At 39.0% G+C, this 27,473-nt stretch overlaps 1 protein-coding gene across 5 annotated transcripts in view; it reads left to right on the plus strand.

Annotated features, from left to right (window-relative positions):
- Nucleotides 1–27,473, plus strand: part of ELAVL4 (ELAV like RNA binding protein 4) — a 131,816-nt gene that overhangs the window by 48,495 nt on the left and 55,848 nt on the right. Inside the window, exon 1 of one of the 5 annotated variants that reach the window (XM_073233905.1) lies at nt 2,275–2,542. The exons of 1 other annotated variant lie outside the window; for it this stretch is intronic. In XM_073233905.1, the coding sequence (XP_073090006.1) occupies nt 2,534–2,542 (9 nt within the window). In that variant the 5' untranslated portion in view covers nt 2,275–2,533. Of the gene's footprint in view, nt 1–2,274; nt 2,543–2,941; nt 3,309–27,473 lie in introns of those variants that run through there. 3 more of the 5 variants (XM_073233903.1, XM_073233906.1, XM_017674574.3) reach the window with 3 other exon arrangements.

Here is a 27,473-nt window from a genome sequence, read left to right on the forward strand (position 1 = left end):
TGAATGGTACTATTGGAAATGCAGTAATAAGGTTGACTTTTCCCAACAATAGGATTCTGCCTTTGTCTTTAGAGAAAAGGCCTCTAAGGACATTTGTGCATTTGTTTGAGGATTCTGCTGAAAGACTTGAGAGAGGAGGTTTTTGAAGAAGTGATCAATATACAAAGTGCATGGATTTTTTAGCCTAGCAAACCTAGCTAATTATTTATACTGTAATACACAGTTACTATTTTGGACAGGTGGGCAGAATATCTTCTGAGATACCTAGTGTTAATTAATGGCTCACCAAATGTGCTCAGATCAGTATGGGTGAGAGAAAAGGGTTTTAAGAAATTCTGACTTACAACCTCCAGGGAAATACAAAGTAAATATTTTGTTCCAGAGTGAGCTGTTTTTATTTGTATTTGTCAGGCAGTGTTCCTGTTTCCTTTTCACAATATTGTGATATTGGTGAGATGTCGCTTAACAGTTTCTGTTGGTTTGGGGCATCTACGTATGCTGAGCTCTTCAGACCACGTAACCTGTGCATGCATCCTTAGCACACAGTGCAACAGATTCTGTATTACTGTTGTGACTGGTAGGTCTCCTTACAGACTTGCTAAAGAAATTATTTTAAAAGTTTACTTAATTCAGCATTGTTCCATTTGCATGGTTTATAGTTTTTACAATTTTTACTTTTCTATTTTATGTATTTTCATTTATCTGGATTTATTTATATTCAAGTCTAATAGTTCATATAGTATACACAGCACATACTGTTTTGTGGTGTATCTGTATTTTTAAAAGCGTGTACATGTGTATTTATGTGTGTGTTCATGAAATAGCTTGGAGAGAATAGTTGTAAATTTTAAAAATGTAAAAGTTATTTTCTTTTCTAATAATTTCTCATGGACCCATTTATTCTTGGACTTTGAAGCCCAGAAGGTAGCATGAGTTTTGGCCTATATTTCTACTATGCCCAGTCTCATCTCGCTGTCAACTCCAGCCAAAGGTTAATTAAAACTTATGTTGAATTATGTCTTTAGAAGTATTGGTCACCCCTGTGTATTTATTGAGGAACAAATTGAGTAAATTATAAATAAATAATGACGTTAGTCTTTTAGATAGACGTAACGCACCAACTCCTCAGGTAAGCCACTTTAAAATCAAAACTGAAACAAATACCCACACTCCTGGAGGCTTGATGGTGTAGAGGTTATGAAATGTATAACACAGGCAGAAAAACTGTACCCATCACCACACATTTGCTAAATGTCTCTGCAAGTCTTTTAAGAGGCCAAAGAAAAAGACATCCTTTGAAAGAGAGAAGCAAAATCACGTGTTCAGTTAGGCAAGATGAGCTCTCTGCATCAGTTATGAAACGAGGTTGTTGTCAAAAGCATGTTTTACCTTTCTCTGTAGCAGCAGGGAAAGGAAAGAGGGAATGTGTTTTAGAAGATTGTAAAAAATTCAGATAATGCCCCTATCCAATTCGAGAAATAAATTTATTTAAATAAATCATTCATCATTCTCTATTTTGTAAAGCTCAGACAGAAGGCAGAAAGGTAGAGGCTGACAGCTGCCCCTTTCCCCCCCCCAGCTTTTTTTCTGTATGAGGAGATAGTTTTCTGAAGCAAACTTGTATGAACCTAGTTCATGCAGCAAGTACAATCTCAACCTTGCATTCTTTTGAAACGCTGGCCATGTTAGCTGCAGAGGTGGCATTACTTACTACAATTCAGCTATATTAGGAAATAGTAAAGTTAAAACGTAGTTGCATTAGCACATTCAAGTGCTTCTGTTGTATATTTAAGCCTAGAGGCAGATCGTTAAATATTCATCTAGCTAGAAAGCAACTGTCCAGAAAGATAAGGGGTTGCAAATATTCTATATGGGAAAAACCCTCTGAAAGAAGGGTGGGGTGGAGCAGACCTCAGGACAGAGGAGAGGGAGGATACTCCCACAGTTAAGGTTTGCAAGCCACTAGTGACCTCAAGTTGTTACAGTACTTTTGAGCTGGGAGGAGGGAAAAGGTAAAAATACAAGAATGGCTGTTGTTGCTTCAGCCCGGCCTTAATTACCAGACACAAGAAGCAGTTCAGAAATCTGGTCTCTGTTGTTGTAGAGGTCACCAAATCATTAACATCGTCAATCTGGCAGTAGCTAATTTAAATAGCACCTGATGTTGCAACGCCTCCCTTCGTTTCCCCAGCCAATCAGATCCTGGCTTCAGCTGACAGATGGTCCCATAAATGGATGTAAAAAGGGGAAGCTTCGAGCCAATTTCAGCAAGGCTCTGTTCAGTTGTTCTTATCTACATCCTAGAATCGGGGTTTCAGCTCACTGCTTCTTTTCTTTCTTTTTTTTTTTTCCTTTCCCTCCTCCCATCCCCCCCCCAAAAGTAATTGATTTACTTTACAATCATCCACACTGTGCTTTGTGGATCTTTAAAAATATATAACAATAGTAGTCATTTAAAAAATATATTCTGAAACCTTTGCAAATTTTAAGAGAAGAGTCGAAGCTCTGCAAGACCCAATACTTGCCAATAAGAATGGTTATGGTAGGTATGACTAGATTTGTAATCTGTTGTTTGTGTTGCTGGAGGGAAGGAAAGCATCTACACCTTAAGCAGTCTTACGCTTGCAAAGAGTTTAGTTCTCTGCTGCTGTTCGGTTCCTACATTTACTATCTCTTTTGTGTAGAGAGTGCGGGTAGGTCCTTTTATTGAAAAGCAGTGGGGAAATAGATTGTCATTTTTAACAGGTCATTGTCAATTTTCCCTTCAACATAAAAGCGGAGGTGGGGGTGGGGGAGAGGTGGGCTGAAATAATTGCTGGTTTGTTGAAAGGGGTTATATTACATGAGACCATAGTGGCAAAAGATTTTCTTTTTGTCAGGGAGAGGGGTTTGTCTACGTGCCTGGGTTTTGTGGGGCTGGAAGTGGATGCAGCGGGGTTAGGAATCTCTCCATTTCCATGCTGGAAATTTAAAGCTCGAGAGGCAGCTCCTGGATACTGAACGTTGAGATGGGCAGCTGTGTTTCGGGGGACTGCGCAGTCAAAACGGCAAAGACAGTGATTTATTTGGGCTTCAGTAAATGCTGCATCTTGTATTTCAAAGAGTTTCCTGTCATGACCTCATAAAAAAGAGGAGGCGGCTTGTATGTGTAGCGGTGCCTGGCGTGTTGAGTTGTTGCTTCCTTCTCTGGGCAGCAGCTCTGTAAGAAGGAATGTCAGCTTTTACATAACGTTCCTTTCCGCTTTTGACACACTGTGTGAGGGTCCATCTTCTTCTGATCACAGATGGAGTGGAATGGCTTGAAGATGGTAAGTGTAAAGAGGAAGGCAGCTTGGAGATTCCAACCGTGTGTGTGTGTGTGTGTGTGTGTGTGTGTGTGTGTGTGTGTGTGTGTGTGTAAGGATGGTGGACTGTGCATCATAAATCACTGTGCAGATCGTTTGTGTGTGTGTGTATATTAGTATTTCTCTTTTCTGAAAACCAGAATCCATCTCCAAGTGTAATGGCACTGCACGCATGCAAGGCACACACACTGCTCTCCCACCGAACACACATTTTAGCCAAGCAAGGTTGGTGTCTTTTTTGACAATCACAATGTCACCGTTGCTGCTGGCTGGTGTGTCCACCGCCTCTGTGAGCTTTCAGTGCAATTACATGACTGTTAAAGTTAAAGGCACATTTCTTTTTCAGTCTCCTGCTAGGAGTGATGAGGAAGGCTGGGAATGAGGGGTGGAGGAGGTGAGGTTCAGTACCGGCAGATGGAATTGTGAAACAGGACTTTTGGATGTGGCAGGGAAAGTAGAAAACCTTTCTGCCAAAGTAGTAAATCTATTTTTAGCATCATCTTTTCCTGGGGGAAAAAAAGGGGAGAGGAAGAAGCAGGGAAACTCCTTGAGTGCCGCGCCTGTCGCCTGATGTTGACCCTGAAGATATGGCACAAAATGGCACGATCGGATGCCACGAGTGCCCACTTTGACTTTGAATTTCACCAGCAATAGCTTTCACTGGGTTTCAAAGCTGGAAGGGTATTGGGGGGTGGGTGTAAATTCATATCTATCTCACTTATTTTTTGCTAGTAAAGCCTGGGGAGGACTTTTCGTTCTGTATAGATGTTATAACAAAGCTGTGGTCTTTTTCCCATTCTTAGAGGATTGCCTTTGTCTGGCTGCTTGTTTTGATGGGTGTAAAACAAATAAGATTAGACCGAGCAGCCCAACTGAAAGCGATAGCTGGGAGGAAAACCCAATGAAAGGTTGCCGGGGAAACGAACAGAGGAAAAGCCGAGTAGGGAGCAGGTGGCTATCATGAGAACACACTGCAAACAGTGTAAAAAAAAATGGGGGGGTGTGGGGGACAGGACCTCGATTATCTTTGCTGTTCTTTGTGGCCAGCCCAACTTTAATTATTCTTTATAAATAGGTGTTAATTACATTTCTAACTCTGGTTTACAGTGATTTTTAGAAATCTATTTATAAGCATCTGTTCTGTCTCCCCTGGTTTTTTTTTTTTTCCTCTTTCTTTTTTTTTTTTTTTTTTGGTTTAAAAAACAGAGAAGGAGAGGGGGAAGGGAGGGAAGGGAATCTTGCTTTTTTCTCTCTTTTTTTCTTTCCCCCTTTTCCCTGCTGTGAAATTGTACGTGTGAAAAATCGCAAGGAATCCTGTGAGGCCATTTGAAAAAAATGTGAATTATATTGAATGAAGTTGTCAGAAGCATAATAGTGAACTCCCACAGCTGATAGGTTCTGCAAATGATTTCTTAGAAATTTCCAACAAATATCCATAGAAGAAATATAGGTAGACTAGATTTACCCTAAGCAATGATATTGTGCTAAGTGATATTGGTATTTTTACTAAATCAGATGTTGGTACTACAGTTCCAGGGAGTTTATTGTCTGTCTCATTTTAAATCCCGTGTAGAAATTACTTTTACAAATAATTAATGAAAAGCTGTATTCTGTCCTTCTGCTTTGCTTCCCTCTCCACGCCTCCAGCCACAGGATGCATCAGGCTGCACCCTTGCAACCACTGCCTTCCATTTGGCATTTAGTCCGGTTCTAGTCTCGGCATAAACGGAGTGAAAAGCTGGGGTTTTTTTTTAGTATCTCTGAATGTCTGGGACCCGCGCGTGCAGTGGGTGACAGGCATCTCTCGCTTTTTTTCTAAGTGTGCTTTAGTAGTAGTCTCTTTTTCTTATGATGGTGGGTAAAAGAAAGGCTGACAGGTACAGTACTTAGGTGAATAGGAGGTTAGCATAAAAACTGAAACGATTGTCTGTTCTGGCTTCTTCCTGAAAGATAAATTAGATACATGATCAGGTAGCTCATTTTAAGCTCAAAATTGAATTATTAAAAAATACTGAAGTACATTAAAAGGTCAGGAAATATAATTGACTCTATTGAATATACTCTTTTAATTTTTACTCTCTCCATTACAAATCTCCACACACATCCCAAATATTTTTCTCTTACAGATGATTCTTTTTGTTTTGTCTTCTTATTGAGGGATTTTAAAGATTTGTTTGACTCTTGAAGTAAAAATAAACAAACTTGTTTTTGCCATACACTTGTGCCTTGCTTTCATATCTTGAGTTGTTATTAAAAATAGAATCGTTTTTTGATTGTCTCTAATACAGTTTTTTGTCCTGAGACTTTTCTGGCATTTTTGAGTTAGGGGAAATCATTTCCGTAAGAACTGTCACTTTGTCTTGGGTTGTAAAAAGGACACGTGGTTCTATTGCTGACCTTTCTTGCTTCTTTGTCTTAAAAATATTAGTGCCTACTTCCTGCATGTGGAGGTGTACCTTTATGGAAGCACAAGGCTGAGTGTGCGTTTATTAAGAAATGAAAGTATGATTAGAAATATTTCTACCAAAAATACCTGACTACATCGCAGTTTTAATGATCAGAATGTTTATATAATGCATATGGTTAAAGTATTTAATATTTAAATTTTTGAAAGGGTAAAATGTAGGTGAGGAAATAGCATTTAAAAATTGCACTAAGGATCACTGATTTACAAGGTCATTTTAATATCTCATTTTTAAAAATAAAGCAACTTAAACATTCATATGTGATCTCAGTCCCATTCATTCCTAACTGCCATTCATTCAAGTTATCCTCCTGGCCAGATATAGATGGGCTTGTTTATCTTTGATAGTATTTCAAACTTTTTTCTCTTCCTGTAGTCTTCCCTTGGTCCTGTGACTATTGAAGAATTTTGTTGAGAGGAAGGCCAGATTGTTGTGAGGTAATAACAATACAATAGAATATTTTTTTAAAGGAAAGAGAAAATGAGCTACGCGTTTGGATTTTAGTTCTAAACCGAGCTTTGAAATAAGGTTTGGGACATGTTAGACTTCAGATATTTCCAACTTAGCATTTCTGTTGGGGATAACCTGCTTGAAGTTTCAGATCTAGAAATCATTGTATGAATGGTGCCTTGTGTGTGTGTGTGTGTGTGTGTGTGTGTGTGTGTGTGTGTGTGTGTGTGTGTTCCGTATCTCTACAAGAATTTGTGGGCGAATCAAGGTGTTTTTCTCAAGTCAGAGTTAGCATGAACAATGAAAGGGTTTCTTCAAAGCTCTACCTTTTCTTTGGTTTGGATTCTTCCTTTTGCACTCCTTTCCTTACCGTGGAGGATTCTCTTCCAACATGAAGACCAAATTCTGTTCCTTCCATGGGGAGATAATGCTGCTTCAATTAGCCCTTGGCATCTTAATGCCTTATTTTAATTTAAAAAATGAACAACAAAATAAATTATCTGTGTGTACCGCAGATAGGGAATGGCGATCTTGATAGAGGTCATTGTATATGGACAGAAGTAGTTTGGCCTTGATAAATTTCTTCATCAGTTCCAATGATCTGTGGCCAAGACAATTAATTTATATGCCTGGACACTTAATATGTATATTTGTTGGTGAGCTGGCTAGCAGATGCTAGACACATGAGTGTGCGCTGGCAAATGCTGCAATGCAGTATTTTTTTCCCAATGTCATTGGGAAGTTTGGGGGTATGAAGGGACATAAGCATTCTTAAGCTTTTATCTTACTGTTTTCCAGTTGATGGGCCTTATTGTGCAGAACTGACTGATTCCCCTTTTGAAAGTAAAGTCAATCTTTTATTACCTACTCTCCACCCTCTCATTCGTATGATAGGTATGTGGAAAGTGTGTATGTTATAGAAGGAGACTATGTGTGTATCAATGTAATCAGGTGTGTTTCTAGAATCCCGCACCTGTCTTGGGTTTTCCTTATTTGGTATTTGCCAAATGTGTATACATACTTGCAAGTACATCTAAAAATGGAAAGAAAACCAAACTGGGCTTGTTTCCCATGAAATTGGAGTTCTCTTATTAGAAAAATTAAAAACTTCATTTAAAAAGATACATCCAAACCCTGCAGGTTCCATTAGTAACCAAACACCTTTCTTTAGCTGTAATGTGCAGATCCATAACAGTACATGTGAGCTAGAAGCTGTCTTTCTAGTCAAGGAGCTGGGCTCAAATTAAAATGTATGTGTATATGGGAGGAGAGTGCTTTTTCTTTGGGGAGTCTAATTTGAACATAATCTTTAACTGTTGGTAAAAACCAGGAGCGTGTAAGGTGGCTGAGTTAGCATCTCAGGATGTGTTTTGTGAGTTTGCGCGCGTGTGTGTGTGTGTGTGTGTTTTAGGAACATCCTTGTATTTTAAAATCTCTGCATATCTAAAGGGTAGAGGGCTTTTATAGGTCAGTGGCTTTCTAAGGGTAAAAGGAAAGGTAATTTGTGGGTGTGTGGGAATTGTCACAAGCAGTGATTGTCATAAATTAGCCATGTAGAAATGAAAAGAAAATAAGAAAGACTGGAGGACAGAAGTGGAGAGGGGCACCAACATGTGGATCTTCACCTTGCTGGTGTAAGAGACAATGAGTGACAAATCTGAACTGGTGCAGTGTGGGGTGCCCGATAATTTCTCAGAACCTTGACTTTGCAGGTTCATTACTTCCTTGCTTTCTTGTTCACACCTTTAATTATATCCAGTTTGGAATGCTAGCTGGGGGCACCAAAGATGAGCCATTTTGTTTGTTGTTTACTTCATTAAGTATTCAGGCAGTGTGCTCACAATAGCTATGGAGCATCAGTGTTAAGAATCAAGCACTTGGAAATGAAATTGTTACAAAAGAACAAAAAATAAGAAAGCAATCAGCTAGCTGGCTTGCTTTGGATGTTCACATCCACTCTGCTTAATGGTAATATTTATGCTGTTCCTTGTACATTCATTAAGAAATAAATTTTGCAGTGTCAGTGCTCCTAATAGGCTAGTAGCTTTCTCTCTCTCTTATTCTTTCTCTCTTTCTTTATCTCTGTCTCCTTCTCTCTCTGCCCCATGACCCTCATTCCCGAGATTTTGACTTTTAATGGATCATTTTAGGACTGACTATTTTTGCTTTAGGGAAGATTATTCAGATCCTCATTGTATCTAACACCAGAGATATTTTCCCCCTCAACATGGATGCCCCTGTACAAGGATCAAGAAATGCTGAATGCCATAAAGGATCCCTTAAATAATTTTTGTTGAGGAAGCACTGAAAATGTTAAAGAAATAAGGTCAGTGTAATTGTTGTGCTTGCGTTTTTGTTTTTTTGTTGTTTTTGGAAAGCCTTCTTTTTTTAACCACAAAAGTAAAATGCCGAACTAGCATGTGTGATTTTTTTAAATGAAAAAATTACAAGTCATAGGTCTCTCCTGAAAATAACTTCCCTTGGACTCTTGGTTTGAAAAGTAACATTTAAACTTGAGTTTAACTATTAAATTATTTATGTTAAAACTATAAAAACACAATTCATAAATATTTTTTCTATAAGAAGTTCAATTCTATTTTCAGAATATGAGGAAGCAGAGAAACAATCCAGCCAAGATGGCGAATTCTGCAAAGCACACCACAGCATGGAGATTTCCCTTCTTTGCACTTTGTGGTATTGAAACCACCTCTGCTTATTGTGGGAATCAGTTATCTTCTATTGCGTACTCTTGTAACAACTCACCCTTGAACTTGTTTTATCACCTGTTCATAGTAGAGGCTAGCTACCATTTGTGGCTGGATGAAGATGCTATTTGTTGAGGACTTACTATGTGCATTAATGGAACATAGAATTCAAGGTCACCATTTCTTTTTCTTCTGACACTGCTCAAAAGATATAATTAAGGACTAAGTCCCTGTGATTAGAGATAAGGTTTGGGGTGAGGGATTTTAAGGTTGGATATTACAAAATGAGGTTTGTGTCAAGTCACGAAAAAAGATCTGTTGGAACATTCAAGTACATAAATGTTTTACCTTTTGTGTTTGTAAGAGTCTAGGCATGACTCCAAAAGATAGAAATCAGAGACCTTCTGGACATTTTAGTCTGTAAGGTTCCACGTGTGCAGGTATTTGCTCTCTGGACAAAGCAAAATTTGGACAGTTTGGAAGGGACCTGTCTTGCTGTCAGCTGCCCATGGAAGTTGGCTAGAATCTGAATTTACAAATATATAAATGCCTTGCTCTGACAGAGATGACTCTTTGAATCCCTTTTCCCATGTTACCCTCTAGGGACCTGAGAAGATATGTGACCCTCTTACCAAGCACCTGTGCAAACTATAAGTCTGCTAGTGGAGCAGAAATCACAGAGTTATTTTGTCATAAACACGTAGATACTGTATGCAGTGTGTGTGTGTCTGTGTCTGTGTGTGTGTGTGGTATAGATAGCCATGACCCTCCGTGTGCTCTGAGATGTACCAATAATGGCTTCTCAGGTAGCCTGTGTTTTCAAAACTGCCACTCTAAACCTTTTAGAGTTTTGCTTTCTACATGAAAAATGACAGGCTGAGTTGAACTTTTTTTTCTCAAGTGCCCCCTTTGAAGATGTAGCAGTAGTAAATACAGCTTTAATGATAAACCTTAGCTCTAAGTGCTATTTAAAAGTCTGTAGTGGAAAGCCTGAGAACTTACAATCTTTGCTAATGAAACTTTCATTAGGAAAGTGCTCACTTAAAATGGAATAAATGACTAAATCCCTGTAATTTGTGATTTTGACCAGATTTGACTCATCCTTTCTTACGTTCCTTTTTGTAATGCAGCCAACCACACGTCTAAAATCCCGGATATTGTACATGTCTTCAATATTAATTATCTCTGTTGATGCACTGGGTACAGACAGTACAATTCCCACAAGTCCAGATTCTTACTGTAACACCAAAACAAAAGTGATATTTATGAATAATATTGGGAAAGTTGTCCTCATAGTAACCATTCCCCAAAGGAAGCTTTACATAAATGTGCATTTATTATTCAGGATATTAAAAGGGAATCCTTAGCTTTTACTTTTTAATTTGGGCTAAAATATGTAAATTGGTTTTATTTTGGAGTTGCTCTGTTTTAGATGGCTTTGGGGGAGGATAACTTTCTAGCTTGATTATATTTTAATCTCCGCTGTAGTGGAAAAGGTTCCAATCTTGAAATCAACCTGGTTTTTGTGATTATGACCCAGAGGGCCAGTGTGCAGATGGGGCTAAAAAAAGCATTATATTGACTTGTGCATATGTAGGAAATTTTTATTTCTTTCTACTGGATACCATTATTCCTATGTCTTTGTTAGCAAGGCCAGCTCAGAGGCCACCGAGCCGCAAGTTTGCCTCTGGACTTGGAGGACCTTCTCGGACACACCTCTGGAGTGACTGACTGCTCTTTGTTTTAAGAAACCAGATGTGCAGAGGACTTTGAAGTCAGGTGGATTTGGGTTAGAATCCTGGCTATTTCGATTAGTAACTGGGTGATCTGGATGGATGAGATGCTTCAGCTGTGGAGCCTCAATTTCTCGTCTTTAAAATGGGGGTGATAATGCCTAACTCACAGGGTTTCTGTATCAGATGGGAACCAATATTTGAAGGCACCAGTCATACACAGGACTGAAAATTAGAGGCGCTTAGAGGATGTTAGTTCTCCTCCAGTCTGTCAGTCTTTCCACTTGTGCCAGATGTTTTGGGGAGAAGTGATATCTCATGCTGCCCTCACAGCCTCCATCCTCTCACCAGAACTCAGGAGAGGATGGGAATGACACACAGTAGTTTTTAAGTTCTCAGTTCTTCTCTGGGACTGTGCAGTTTTATTATATTTTCTGCATTCTTCTAGGGTTTTGCAAGGTATATTCATGATCTCCTTTGAAATTAGAATTAACTTGGGTGTTAGTTATTAAAGGAGAAAAAAGGTGAACATAAAATTAATTTAATCAGTGCTGTGTTCTACTTTCATGGAAGAGTCTTAGGAAATTCAGAAGTCAACCAGAAAGAAAATAAATATGGGTTAAAGTTCATAGATACAGTCTCATCTTTGCTGTCTAAAAATACATATATTGCAATCTGCAAGTTATTTGGCCCAGAAACCAACTCACTTTGGTGTCATTTTTTTTCCCCCTTCACCAAATCAGCTTTTTTCCTCTGTCCCTCTTGTTTCCCCAACAGGCTGCATTTTGAAGTTCTGTTTCTCAAGGAGTGGTGGAGAAGTTGAGGTAAAAAGTGGCTTACCGAGATTTTCTAACATGCCACCAGTTTTCCTCCTCCTGCACAGTGAGGCAGGATGATGGATGGCTTTGGCAGTGCAAACAGCTCTAGAAGTGATCAGATTGACTGAAGAGGTGTGAGAGATGGGAGCAGAATGCTGGCCCTCAATTGATTACCCTCCCATTTGAAAGCAAAAAAAAGAGAAGGAAAATCACCACAAAGGTCTTGACGTAGTTGTTGTTTGGAAGGGGTAGTGGGTGGTGTCAGGACTGGTGTTAGGCCAAACCTAATTTTGTGCCTTTTTCCCAAGGCTCTGAAGGGGGAAATAAATAGACACTTTAATAAATTCACAAATTGTTTTAACTTGGGACTTGTTGCTGTCACCAGTGCAGACAAAGAAATAATACAAGTAGTCCCTAAAGAGGTTTAAGACTTAAACTGAAAACATAACCTTACAATACTATTTTGGTGCCAAGGATTTTGAATTCCACTTCATATAATCATGGGAAGGATGTGAAAAGGAGTAATTTTCTTTCTACAACTTAATTCTTAAAATTAGGGGAAGGGCTTATAAACTGATCTGATCCCCCAAGTACCATTTTGCAGGCCCCATGCTTTTATTAAAAAAAAGACCCTTTACTGTGAAACAGACAAACAAGAGAACTTTTCTCTTTCTACATGTACCTATGTCAAAGATTCACCAAGGTTCTTCTAAGGATTTTGTAAGCAGCCCTATAGGTTTGTATGTGGTATGCAAGTTGAAGAATTTGGTTGATTTTCAGAATGTGTTTGTGTGAGCAGAATTATATCTGTGGAAGGAGAGGTTCAAATTTGGAGAAAGGTAGTATAGAAGATGCTTCTGCTTAGTTTAGCCTATTATTGAAAGTCTGAAAAGAGTTGATTGCATGAGTGATTTGAGCAGGTGAATGGGAAGGGGAAAGGCAGGTGAATATTCTTAGGATCTCCTTGCTAGATAAGTGTTTGTATTATTAAAAATTTTACCCATATTTCAGCCAAAAATGTGAGTCTCTGCTTCTTCCTGCTTTATACCTATGGCTTAAGTTTATCTGCAAGAAGGAAAAAAGATTTCTAGCTTGGAAGAACTTTTGTAAAAACTCTTACTTTAAACAGGTCTCTAGTTGGTGAATTTTCGTTAGGCTTGAAGTTGGTAGAAGCTTCATAGTGATGGTTCCTGAACTATTGGTTGTGTCAATTTTCCAAGAACAGAAGAACAAGTTTGCATTTCTAGAACTTCAGCTGTTCCCAGCACAATTCTGTTGTAATGGGTCTGTGACCATGGAGATTTCATCTCATATTCACTTAATATTGTATAATTTTTGCCTTTTGGTGTGAGTTTGGTCTCTTAAGTATACTTAGGGCAGGTAGAGCTAAATTCTTTTTAAAGAAAGTAAAGCTCAGCCTCCTGCCTAAAGTTACATGTTTAGCAATATCAGAAACCCTAGCTCCAGAGTGTTTGGGGATACATTCAGCTTGGCCAAAGTTTACATTTTAGGGAAGGAAAAACAATTCCTTTTCCAGATTAAGTTTTTCAGTGTGGAATCAGAAAATACAATTGCATGTCTATTGCCTGTAAACCATATTCTAGGTACCTTCTTGCATGTCACAGTATTAAAAACATATTCTGATATAGAGGGTAAGGACAGTAACAGGAAGAATATGAACAGTGTCTCAGCAGAGGAGGTACAGTGTACAAAAGAGGGAGATACTCGTGACTGGGGGAAGGAGACAAGGCTTCATGGAGGAAATGCCATTTGTGTGGAGCGGGTAAAGATGGATAGGCAGAAAAATTAGGAGAAAGGGGAATTCCATGTGGAGGGAAGGGTATAAGTAAAGGCACAGAGATGGGAACTTGCTTCAGGACTGATAAGTAGTCCGGTGTGAATGCCGCATTGGATGCGTAAAGATAAAGCTGGGGAGACAGGTAGACGCTATCATTTAGGAAGGTTAAGGTGTTTTTTTACTTGGTTTTGACTTTATTTGAATTGGTAGCCATGGACTGTCATAGGTCAGAGGACTGTGGTTCTCTGATTGTTTTTCCGGGTTTGAAACCATTCTTCATTGAGTCATGATTTCTCAGACGCTGAAGTCACCTTTAAAGATGCTTCTAAATTAAATACTGGTCATTTAGAGGGAATCAGTGTTACAGCACTCCTCTGGCCATGGTGTGATGTCATGATGATGATGCTCATTGGTGGAGTCACGCTGAGAATTACTTTTAGGGAGACAGTGTCAAAAAGCAGTAGGAGGAAAAATATCAACTTTATTTCAGATTGTAAAGAAATGTGCCATTAAAGGAGCATGCTGCATTCTCTCACCAACAGGTACATGTGCTCATTTTGTGGGATAACATGTGGCCAGAAGGGGTGGTGGTGGTTTGGAATTAAGTTTATTTCCTCTAGAAAAGAAAAGTACCCATTTCAGGCTTCCAAGTGCATGTACCAAGGTGTGGTTTTCTCTCTGGTAGTCCTGAGAACCCTGAAGGGCAGAGATCGTGAAATGCTCTTAATTTCAATGTTGGATCCATAACAGGTACTCAGTAAATGCTAATTGAATTAAGTTACCGTAATTTTTTTTTTAAACCTGAACTACATAGCTAGAAGACTTGTGATTCTTGGGTCTATCTTTTAGTCTATATAGTCCAAGTCACCTAACCTTTTGTGTTTGTTTCTTAATACAAAGAATAGAATTAAAATAGCTTGATGAGAAGATCAGCTAAATTATATCCCTAAGAAACTCTGACAGGACAACAATATTAGTAAATGACTGAGTTCTAGTTTTGCCAAAAATTATTTTACTGGGTCTTGACCAGAGCTTTAGAAAATTAAAACAAGTGAAATAGAAGAGAAAATATCAGTGGCTGGTACTCAGTAAGGGTAGGTATTATTTCATGAAACTTTTGTTTCAGTTATTATGTCCCAAGTTGTCATATGAAGTTGCTGTGTTCAGTGTGTTTCTTACTTTTAGTACTTTGTTGAATCATGGTCAGTAAAGTTTGAGAAACACTGTTCTAGATGGTAGTGAGGTCTGTATTACCCAAAGGAAAAAGCCAGTCAGGCTTTTCCAGAGCTATGCAATGCAAGATCTCTAGTTAATCTTTCAATGCATTAAATAAAGGATGACATCTGATTATTTTAGATTTAATATGAACATTGTATCATAAATCTTTGAAAATTAATGATGTCTGCATGGTATATGCTGGGGCTTGCTTGTAGTCAAAATATTTATTAACTAGAAAATCTCATTCCTTGGTTGTGCTACCTCACTGAACCTACAAAGTAATAATGATAATGACAATAATAAGTAGTGGAGGTGACCTAGAGGTGAGACTAGAAATAATGAGATTAGCTTTCATTTCTTGAGCTCTTATACACATTGTGCCTTTTAATCCTCAGAACAACCTTAAGAGGCAAATGTTAACTTTCCTGTTTTATGGATGAGGTAACTGAGGTCTGAAAAGGTAAATTAAGGTTATACAGCCAATAACTGACTGGGCTGGGATTTGATTTGAACCCTGGCCTAATTCCAAGGGCAAAATTTGAAGGATTTATCAATTCCATGAAAATGTATTAAGATGCCTACAATGTGTTAGCACTGTACTCTACAAAGATAAACGGGTCAGTTGGTCTCCACCCTTGAGTGTTTACTAGCTGCCCTTGAGGTCTTACTGTGCATGAGTCTGAGATGTGATTTGATCACAAGAGGATAGGCACGGAATCTTTCATATGAATTATTTTGTTTTGGGAGTACTGGGACAAGTGCCTTACACATAGTAGGTATTCAATTAAAATTTATAGAGTTGAACTGAAGTTGGGTGAATTCTTACCTGATGATTGGGGAAAAAGTGGAAGAGTATTGGGGAACCTTTATGCTAAAGAATATACTTACATACACCATGGCAGATCCATCTTCCCAAAAAAAATTGCTGCCTTTTGCATCTCCTAAAACTGGCAGCACTTGAGCCAACCAGAGCTCAAGACCTCAAATTATAAATGACAAGTTTCATTCAAGCAGAAAGAACAGTTTCCATCTTAGGATAAAAAGAGAATCCTATGGCAGAGACATATGAATGATAAATGAAAGGCGGGCTTCCTAAGAATGAAAATAATAATAGTTACAGTTGTTATTTTTACTATATCACTTTCTAACCTTATAACCTCAAGCGAGTCATATTACCTTTCTGAGCCTTAGTTTCCACATTTGTAAAATGATTTCTACCTCTCAGGGTTGTTGTGAGGATTAAATAAATCCTTTTGATAAATGCTTAGTATGTATACTTAACTATTTGGTGGTCTATGGGAATTTAGTAGAAAAGGAGATAAAGTGTCTGGTGAAAATGCTGTTAAGTGTGGGATTCAATCTCCCACCACAGGCAAAAGCCCACTGCTGAAAGAATGCAACACCCTGCAGTTGGCATCAGGGTATGCATATCATTGTCATGCATGTCTCATTTGCATCATTAGAAGTACAAGCTTCTGGAGGGCTAGGGGGCTGTGATATTCTAATTTCCTCCTACCCCTGGGCCCCAGTCTTGCTACCTTATATAGTCCTCGCTCAATGAATCCAGCCTAATTCAGCAAATATTTACAAAATTGTGCAGGGTACTGTGCTGGAGAAGGGAGAGTAACACTTGCTGAACAGCGTTGAGTTTAGAATGACAATAGAGAACAAAAGGGGAACAGTATCATGAGGTGGTAATTAACTATACTAGGCTAAAAATACCTGTGATCAATTCAGGAAGAATATAGGGCCCCAAAGAAAATTCGGCAGAGAACCTAAAAAAATAATGTATTCTTTGCTTTTCTCAGTGCTGTTTTGTTTGTATTTCATGAGGAACTAGTATATTTACTATGGGCACACAGTTGAGATGCACAGTCTCAGAGATGTCAACTTAAGTCTCAGAGATTTGTGGCTCAGGACCAAGCCCAGCCACCTTCACTAGGACCAGGAGACCCTCTGTGGCCTGGCCCCCACTCTCCTTTCCAGCCTCCCGTCTTTTAGCTCTCTGTCTTCCATTCATTCCTTCATTCTCTGCTGTGCAGTTGCAGTGTGATGTTCCATACCTGCACTCCAACGGAGCCGTTGGTCTCAAACATCCTTCTGCTTTTCTTCACCTGGCTTCATGAGACACAAAGGAGGCAATTTCCCCCATGCTGGGTTAGAGTCTCCTCTGTTAACCCTGCCATCATCCTTCCATCATTGGTCCCACACTGCCTAATCACATGTTGATGTGTTTATGTTTCACCACCACCTGGACCACCAGGACTAGATTACCCTCTGTGTATAGCACCTAGTAGGTGCTCAGCAATTAGCTGTTAATTGAATGATACAGTTAGATGTCATTTAGGTTGTCCATAATGGGTTCCCATCAGTTGCCCTGTTAACCTCTAGCCTAAGCGAGGGTTGTTGGACCCAAAGCCCTCTTGTCATGAAGATTGGTTTTGACACTACTGTTGCTCACCAACCACACTTCTGTAACTTTGATTTGAAGATCTTGAGTACTTTTCCTGATCACCATGACTTACCTGTAACTTTTCAATAATTCTTTCTTCTAGACTCCTTTATGTCACTTGCTCTCTGTACCATGTAGTTAACAATGGTACATCATAATGACAGCTACCCTTTATACTTGTATGTATTAGGCTTTGCAAAATGAACTTTACTTAGGTTATCTCATTAAAACTTACAACAACCCTAAGAAGCAGGTATTTTTATTCCCATTTTAAAGAAAGAGCATTGCTTATATAACTTGCACAAGGTCACATGGTTAGGAAATGTCAGACTTGGGATTCCAAGCCTGGTGTGTTTGATTCCAAAGCCTGTAGTCTGTCTCCCACTTTGTACTACTCACCACTTAAAAGGTAAGGACTAGTGAGAGGTATTTAGCCTAGTGGTTATTAATAGGGACTTTGGATTAGGATTGCCAGGGTTCAAATCCTGGGTTTACCAGTTTTAACTTTGGGCGAATCACTTACCCTTTCAGTGCCTCTCAGTTTCATCATCGACAAACTAGCGTTGTTGTAAGGATTTGCTAGGCCAATGTATATTAAGGACTTGAAACAGTGCTTGGCGTATAAAGTGCTAATGATCATCATCATTATTATCATACAATGTTAACTTATGTCCTATTCAAATATTTGTTGTGTGCCTGCTATATGCCAGACACTGTTCTGGGTGCCAGAGATACAGCAATGACTAAGACAAGTCCCTGCCTTCCTGGAGCTTTCATTTTAGAGGGCAAAGACAGACAATAGAGTAAGTAAATAAGTAATTATTATATATGGTGTGATATTTTATAATTTCATATAATGAAATGCTGTTTAAACAATTCCGTGAGATAATGGGTTGGAAAGTACTTGTTTGTAGACACACAGTGAGCCCACAATAGGCCAGCCAATGTCTTGCTTCCACTTGGTGAGCTGGAGCATTCACGCCCCGCTCTGAAAGGCTGGGCTTCGTGTGTCTGGCGGCTCACTCTTGGGATGACAGGTTTGCCCTAGCTGCACTCGCTGTGTGATGGTCATCCCAGGAGTAGCAGGAAATTAAATGACTGAGTTGAGGTGTCTGGGCCACAGGAAAACCCAACATAGAAAACTCATGAACAGGTCAGAGAGACCCTCCACTCTATTTCCCTATAGTCGAAGGTATGAAATGGGGTTCATGTCCTAAGAAGATCAGAAGGAAGGTTTGGCCCATCATTCAGCTAAGAACATGTTCGGTTAGAGTATTGTGTCAAGTAATGTTGTAAGACCTTCTGATAGCTCTTTGTGGGAGCGTGGACCAAGAAAGTAAGTGCAGTTGTCATTGGCATTATCATAGGATTCTTTATTCCATGAGTATTCTAGTGGTTAAGAACGTGGGCTTTGAAGTCAGAGAAACTGAGGTTTTTTTCCCTTCTCTACTTACCTTTGGTGGGGCCTTGGTAAAGTTAGTGACTTTTCTGAGCCTCTGTTTCATTGTCTGTAAAATGGGACTAATACCTACCTCAAAGGCTTGTTTAGGGAATTAATTGTTAACATATATGAAGAACCTGGTTCAGGGCCTGTCACATAGTAGGTATTTAGTAAAGGAGAATTTTTTAAGATAGTTCAGTCCCCCTAGGGTGTGCATTTTAGATATTGGTCATTTATCACAAGGCTCAGAGGGAGAGAAGATTTAGACTAAAATATAAGAGCTATTTCCCACTGTCTAACATTCAAGAAAGAGAACAGATAATCTCAAAACCAAGGATATAGCATCCTAGAAAGGGTTGTGGATGATAAGCTCCAGATTGGTATGGTGGAGACTGGAACAGCCAGTCTCTGTCACAAAGCTATGTTGGCTACATCTTCCCAGAGGCAAGAGCCTTGGAGGCTTGAGGCTCTGTGAAGAAATACACTCGGTTAAAGGGCTTTGGAGTGTGAAATCCTGAGTTCAACTCTTGAACTGTTTCTTTCTAGTTTTAAGTTAGAGTACTTAATTTTTTAATGTGTATTTTCATAGGTCAAAGGATTCAGGCAAGACTCCTATACTAACCAGAATTGTAAATAAACCTACTTGATGCTTTAGTATGAGCAACTGGAAAGCATTAGTTTAAAAATATGAGTATATGGTTTTTTCTCCTCTGTCCATTGTGTATACTAATACATACAATTAGGTTAAAATCTTAAGATTAAAAAAAAAAAGGACAGAGATTTATTCTCTTCCAAAGCTCTTTTGTTTTCATTCACAATGTGTAGACTTTGCTTTACAAAAAACTTCTCCATCAACTGTTTTTAAGAGTAACTGAGCATTTGTCAGTGCACCTTTTATACAGAGCACTGGGTGAAGCCCTTAATATTTTCTTCCTCTTATGATTAGTATTGTGATTCTCCCAGAATTTATTTGACCCCCTTGGCCACTAGTTCATGTTTGTTTTGATCTTGATGCCTGCACTCATCTAAAATAAACAGAGTAGGAAGAGTGAAGAAAAGGCTTAAAAGGATTTTAAAATATGGAAGTACATTTTCCTCTTATGGTTTCCTTAGCAGACTGTGGAGCCTGGCGGGTTGGGAAAAAGGAAGTGTCCCTCTGGTGACCCCATGTGCCTCCCTCTGAACTCTCCTAGCAACCTGCATCTGCCTCTGATCACTGATTCATCTGATGGGCTTTGGTTGAATTCTTTCTGTGTACTGCATTCCAAGAGCAAGAAGTCAACCAAGATTCAGGTCTTATTCTCAAGAAACTCCCAGCCCAGGGAGACTGGCAAGTAATAGGTGCCAGAAGAGAGGAGAGAGAGAAGCTCCCTGGGGCTGTGTGGGCCCGAAAGGCAGGCTTCAGTTGAGTTTTATAAAATGGCTTGGCTGTTTAGATGGTGGTGGGAGGAGCATTTTGGTGGCGGGTTGAGGGAGCACACATTCAGAGACATGGAAGTGGCATACTCCAGGAGGCATTCATAATCTGGCAGTTGCCTTGTGCATTTTAGAATTTTGCCTGTTTGCAGATCTCTCTACTAACCTCCCAGGACTGAATTCTTACAGGGCAGGGATCAAATGCCATGGGACCCAGTTATCTAACAATAATGACAAATTAAATTTTTGCCACATTCCTATGAACCCTATTAAGGTTAAGAATACTGAGGAGAACTGTTAATATGCCCAAGGGCACACCACCGAACAGATACCTAAGATTTGAACTTAGGTATCCAGGCACTAGTGCCCATGTTCTTAACCATTATGCTATGCAATAGATATTGAATAAGTGTTTGAATTGATTTGAATTAATGGATAAATAAGTAACTACATGATAATTTTTTCTTGTGTTTGTTTTAAAAAATAACGTGCCAGTTATGCCCAGCTCTAATAGTTCTTGCCCCAAATTATTTAGCATCCACACTGGTATTGGCTTTGGCTTATGTGACTTGCAGAAACCCTCATGGGTAGAAATGTTCTGTGGGGCCCTAAACCTCCAGTCTCTGGCCGGACTCAGACCCAAGTGAACATGAAATATAAGTTTAGGCCTGAGACAGAGGAGGCCAGAGGTGGAAGGAGAGTGGGAGTGAGGAAGCAGAGGCTGTAAAGATGCCCTTACCCAGAAAATGCAAGACCCTTGGCCTTAAACACACAGTCTTTTGAGACAGTTTGAAAGAAGTTGAGAGAAACAATATACCTTTAAAAGATGAAAGTGTTTGTATTTGTAAATTGATTTTGAAGAGGGGGAAAAAATATGAGAGAGGTTTGTCATGAGCCCAGAGTGGTGGGGAACACAGCAAGGGAAGCAGACTTAGGAGGTGAGTGCCGGAAGAGCCATCCATCCATCCATTCATTCTACCAGCAAAACCTGGGGCTCTGTGCTGGTCCTTGGGATTCCACATGAATAAAACACAGCTCCGGTCCTCAAGGAGCTCAGAGCCCAGTTAGAGAGAGAGACAGGAGGATGGAGCATCTCAATGCTATGTGCTAAATGTCCCCGATGGAAGCCTGTCCAAAGGATAGAGGTGGGAGTCATGGTGGGCATTGGGGAAGGGCATGCTAGGTCTGATGGTGAGAGAGGTGGGCTTTCCAGGCCAACAGGAGTGCTGTGCGGAATGTGGCCGAGGAGAGAACACACTGTGTTCTGGTCTGTTGTTGCTGGCTGTGGAAGGATGTTGCCCAGTGTGCTTTCCAGGGCTTATGGAGGTTGTGGTGGGTAAAGGAGGAAGAAGGGAGTCAATGACAGGTAGACGTCAATACATGTGCATTTCCGTAGTCCAAAATGTGACACTCTGAAAACATGCACCCATTGAAATGCATTGCAGGTGGCAAAGTTGATAAATCAACAGAAGTCAATGACAGTTCAGATCTTTGCACTTAACTCAGTTTGCTCACCTGTACATACAAGTGGTGGGGGGGTGGGCAATGAGCCCAAATCCACACATCTCTCAGGGTCTTCATAAAGATGAAATAGGGCATTCGGCATGAATGCAGTTAGAAAATCCCGAGTCTAGCATGTGATTTCATGACTTCTTTCCAGTGGCTTTGTAAGGGTTCATCTCATTTCTGGAGGGAGATAACATTTTCTGTGCTCTCCCTACACTTCCCACCACACTTTTCCAACAGTGCCCTGGAAAATCCTCCTGAAGCACAGTAGGTCAATGCAGCCGCACCTTGGGGTCCCTAGGAAGGACGGAGTAGTCCAAGCAGAGGATGGACCAAGAGCAACCTGTGCTCTTCCACTCTGAGCCAGGTGTGTGAGAAAGACAGATATGCCCTCTCTAGCAGTACATAGAGCACCCCGTGCTAATTTCTTGGAATTGCCCATGAAAACAAGACTCCTTAAATCAGAAACCCTAATGGCTGCATTTATTACATTTGAAGTATATCTTTAACCCATTCTGCGTAGAGGGGTTTTAAAAGGGGCAAAGTATACCAGAATTGTGTTTGTGAGTGTTAAAAATAGTGCTTTCATTATTCATTTTTAAAGTTCTCTTAATCTCTCCTCCTTTGCTCTCTATTTTCCTGACTGGTGTTATTGTGAGGACTTAAGAGTTAATGTTTATGAAGTGTTCTAAAGATGAAGGAAATAGCTATTGACATAGGTGATGAGTAGTAACGTTTTTAAGTGTTCTTTTCTATTTCAGAAATTAAATTCCAATGATAAATCTTACCAGCTTTTAGTCAACTTTGCCATATGCGATGCATTTTAATGGGCACATATTTTCAGAATGTCACATTCTGGACTGGGGAAATGAACATGTAGTGAGTGCTTAATGTATGCTGACCTCTGAACCGGATGCCCAGATGCCCTAAATTTGTAATTTTTAATATTCATGGCAACCCTGCAAGGCAGATAGAATTGTTCGTATTTTTCAGATGAATACATTTAAACTGCCCCTCAGAGAGTCTTAAGTGTCTAAACCAAGGTCAAGGCTGGAACTTGTTTTCAAGCCCACACCAGACCAACCCTATGCCTCATGTTCTTTCCATTACACCATGTAGAATTTTGAATTAAAATCTTACCTATAACATTTGACAACTACTTTATTACCAACTAAAAGCAATACACAGTCTAGAATGGTTTTCATTGGATCAGATCCTTTACTTTTCTGAAACTACTGGGTTGCATTTTATGGTGATAGGAGCCCTGTCCTCAGTCTCGGAGGTTTAGGAAAGGGCACAGAATATGGTTTCAGACTGGAGTTCAACTTGCAGCTCTGGCTGTGACAGTGGACTTTGCCGGAAGCCTCCTGTCTCCATCACCTGTAGAGGGACTTCGCTCCTTCAAGCCTTGGTCTCCTCAACTGTAAATCGGGGAAACGACAATTACCTACATGGCAAAGTAGTAGGAGAATTCAGTGAAGTAACCTAGGGGAAAATACTCATCACCATTTGTTGTGTGCTAACTGTTGGTAGTATCGGAAGAGTTCATGGTAATTGTTTACCTAAACATTTTACTGTGTAACTTTTTAATCAGCATTATCACACAGTCTCCATTTATTAAGCGTTTGATGGGTCCTGGGCAAGATCTTTGCGAGGCACTGTGTATATGCTTCTTCCATTACCACATTTATGACATTATAGGGTATTTACTTATTTATTTCCTTGCAGACAGAAACCCTTTTTCTCTTTGGTATCCCTGGCATTTAACATAATGGCTTCTAGCCTGTTGAAGGAACTAATTAATATTAAGGAAGTTAACTTGGCTTTTATTCCTTTGTACTTCTTTTCTCCTTTTCTTGAGAGCTAACTTCACTTGTGGGGAGGGGCTGTTCAGATAAAGCACTATGTTATCATTATTAAACTGTGACTTATAACTTGCTTTAAAATATGCCTGTAAGTAAAGAAATTGTAGGTTGCAGTAATTTGACAACAGCTGATTGTGAATATTTGTTAGCCTTGCCCTTTTCTAAAAGGTAAATTTCTGGGATGAGTAAGTCAAGAGTTGGAAGAGTTTGCTGAGCAAATTTACTTGTATCTGTGGTTTCAAAAGATATGGTTACCCTACTCAAAGAAGTAAACTCTTTGCAGTATCTTCGTGTATATACATAAATATATCCAAATTATTCTCAGGGATATATTACATTAGTCCTAAAAGGGCCTTATCTGAGAATTATGTATTATGCAGTTTGAATTTTAATATAAAGATAATAATTTTGAAACTTTATCATGTTTTCAAAAGCCTTAATATTTCCAAATTTTTTAAATGCCTGTTTGACACTTGCCCAATTAATTGAATTCGTGAGATTATAAAAGCACCTTTTGAAAAAGATAAGAGATTGTTTATGAAGACAAAAATTAATTTATTTATTCTCAGTTCTAATCCAAAAATCTCTATTTTGAGGCAATTCATAAAAATACCTATAATAAGAGATTTTAAAAATAGAACAATGAGGAAACTGAAGGGAAGGAAAATTAAGAGAATGAAAAAAATGGTAAATTCAAAGGTAAAGTTTGTGTTTAAAAAAAATGAGAAGTTTTCTATGAAGTCTTGTGTTCTTTCTTTACACACAGAGGGCTACAGAGTTGACACTCGTTTTCCTAGCAATATTACAAAGAGGGGACCTAGTAAATTACAAAATGTGGAGTCCGTAAAACAAAAGCAAACCCATCACAGAGGACAGAGAATATTAGTAGTTCATTGCTATAATAAAGTATTTGCCTCAAAGCAGTCAGAAATATTGTGATACTGGTATTTGTGATTTTTTGTTTTTTGCATCTCCACTTTGCTTCTTCTTGTTCATGAGATTTTTAATAAATATGTATTAGGAGGATCTCTCTGTGCAGGAAAGAGAGAAAGTGAAGCTTAAAAAGCATGGTATGGAATGCTGCTTGACAGTGTCATACATTCACAAGATGTCCTTGAAGATGGAGCACAGAACAGAGATCAGGGAAATTTTGGCAGCTGCAGTTGGGAAAATAAATGGCTGTTGTGTGATTGGGCAGATCCTGAAAGCAAGCTCCTGCTCAAACCATGTAATTAAGAAAAGTGGGGGCTTTTGGCCAAGTGCAGAATGTTCATAATATCAGAGTTTGTCAGCAGGAGCTTTTAGAACGGATCAGTACTTTTCACTCCCTGATCCAGGGAATGGTTTTCTTATAAATCATCTCCTCTCCTTGCTGTCCTCTTGAAGGTTGCTGCCAGGCAATAAGACGTACTTAGATTGTAACCTTGCTAATACACAGTGACTTAGGTGGAGGGGAGACCGAATCAGAGACTGTTTCAAGAAATGCCATTTTTATTCATTTGGTCTCCTATGTGCCCTCTAATGTAGGAACCAACAGAGTGTGGCCAAGGAGAGATCCTGCAGGGCAACTCTGGGAAGGAGAGGGAATCATTTCTAATACTGTGGCTCCAAACCGATTTGAAAGATTTGACATTTTCTTTCTTATTTAAAAAGAACTTCCTTTCAGTTTAGTAAAGTGCTATATTTTCATTGTAAAACAAAAACTTGGAAAATAAAGACAGAGACAAGGACACAGTCACCTGTAATCCTGCTGTTTCTTGCGAGCATTTTTATTTTTCCCTCCTGCTAAGTGCAGGTTTACATAATTGAGATAATTTTTTATTTCACCTTTTTCCCACATTTATCATACACATTTTCTCATGTTATGAAAACATATTGTAAACATAATTTTAACAGTTGCAGAATGCTGTATCAGGAAACTATACAATAACTTACTTTGTCACCCCCATTGTTAGGCCCTCAGGTTTTCCTATTTTTTCACTCTTCCAGATATTAAGACATTAAGACAGATTTTTTCAGTGTCTTAATGTACCTTCTTGGGAATACTTTTGATCTGTGGAATGTTGGATTCTTTTCTGAGCTTCAGAATGGCTCATTAGGTCCAAGAATAGGAACATAAGGTTCAGAAAAGTTGTGCCGATTTTTATTTCCACCAATAATGATGAGACAGACTATTTCAGTGCACCTGAAAGCCTGACAGTTGCAAACCTTGAATTTCTATGTTCCCTGTCAACATGTTGTCCACAGATAATTCAAAAACACACTTCTCCCACCCACGTCTGTGTTCTCACCAACACTCATCTGGTAGAGTCCAGTTTTATTAGCACCCATCTGGCTTCCCAGAGGGTGTCCAGGAGGAATGGTACACTCGGAGAGGCAGTTCTCTCCAAGGAAGTTGTCCTATCAGGTCAAAAATGTCTTTTATTCTAATGTTTCTTTCTTATTAAAAAAAAACAACAACAACGAGAGGAAGTTAGGAGGAAATTAAAAATAAAAATTCACTGCGATAAAGTGATTTTCAAATGTAAAACTACCCTGTCAGAAGAATTTTCAACATCTTTTCACTAATGAACATGTAGCTACAATGTGAGGCTCTGTGAATGTCCTCAGGTCTGACTTACCATGGCCACTTGTACATACATGGAGGTGCTGACAACCGTTTCCTTTCACTCAGCATCTTTAGCTTCAGAATGCCCCAAATAATCTCTCTCCTTTGAATTGCACAATTGGAAGAGCTGCTGACATTATACAGTCCTTCTTAACAAAGAGAAGGTTGCTCTGTGCTAAATATTAACTCCCTCTATTCTTCTTCACTTTCCTCCCCATCTCATCCCATCTATGTTAGGAAAACATGTATTAATTTTTTAAATAAAAAATACTTCTTTGTGGATTTCTGAAGAATTTAAGTGTGTATAAAGCTTAAATTCAGAGACTTGACCCAATGCTTTAGATAATGATTTGGATACAGAATAACACATTGCTTTTTACATCTGAATCTCCATGAGTTTACTTATACTATGAGCCCCTAGCTAGGCATTTTATAAATATGCAATATTTATGTTTACATGAATTGTGCCATTGGCTATTGTTTATGCATTAAATCAAAAGATAAGTCTGACTTACTCAGTCTGGGGGCAGTTTTACAAATGATTCATTAATGTTTTTTGTGTGAAGATGAAGATGACATATTTACCATCACAACTGGTTCCCATCCCAACAGGTATGTGTAGCTTATTATTAAGCTGTTTGGTCATTTTGTTCACATCAAACATTCAGGATAGGGAGGCTTTGGAGCAGGGTGGGAAGGAATTGTTTCCCAATTGATTCTTTTCTGTTAGAGCTACTATTTTTGCTGGAAGCCTGAGAGCTTGCCCACAAAATTGTGTTTATATTAAAATGAAAATATTTATCTTTTTCAATGTGTCTTTAACAAAGAAAGCTTACTGAAAGTCTGTGATTCTTATTTATCTATTGGCCATTTTGGAAAAGAGGACTGAATTGGGGGAGAGGGGTGAAGGAAAGGTTTCCTTGTCTTTATAATGAACTGGATGATGAAGCCATCTTGCAGCTCTGGCGAGTTAGCTGTAAAAGTCTGTTAAAACCAAATTCTCAGGGGTTTTACCGGGACTGCTCCAGAATGGGCATGCCAGGAAATCATTTTAGGCCCAAACTGAAGTCCTAGAGACACACTGTGAAATATAAAGGAGACTAGTATTTATGTAGGAAGAGAAATGTGTATGGTGTGTCTGGGGAGGAAGATTAAAACTTGAATTTCTGTTAAGTTGAGAATAATGCCTAAAAGAAATTAAATTTTAATCATGCTTTTCATATCCATGCTGGCCCTGCTATTTTAAGTATTAATGCCTCTTGTTCTCTCCAGTGGCTGCTGATTTTTTAAAAGCCCTGACTACCACCATTGACAATACTTTTGATGTGTCTGATATTCATCTCCAGTGAAGAAGTTGCTGTTTCAAAGGAGGGGTGCTTCAAGCTTACCTTATTGTTACAAATAGTCATTTGTTTAGGATGTAAGCATTGAGACTGGAAATAGAACTCTCAGTTTGGTATCAGGATTAAGCTGTGTGTATTTCACTTACGTGTTTTTGGTGAAGAGGGGGAGTCACTGGAGGGAATTTCTTAGAAGAAAGGGATGTATATAATTTTAATTAATTATTTGTTTACCTGCCTTCCTCTTTCATCCTCCCAACTTGAACCCTCTGAAGGCAGGGACCAAATTATTTCTGTTTCCCCAGTTCCTAGAG

Source organism: Manis javanica, chromosome 4, assembly GCF_040802235.1.
Source record: "Manis javanica isolate MJ-LG chromosome 4, MJ_LKY, whole genome shotgun sequence".
NCBI classification, from domain to species: domain Eukaryota; kingdom Metazoa; phylum Chordata; class Mammalia; order Pholidota; family Manidae; genus Manis; species Manis javanica.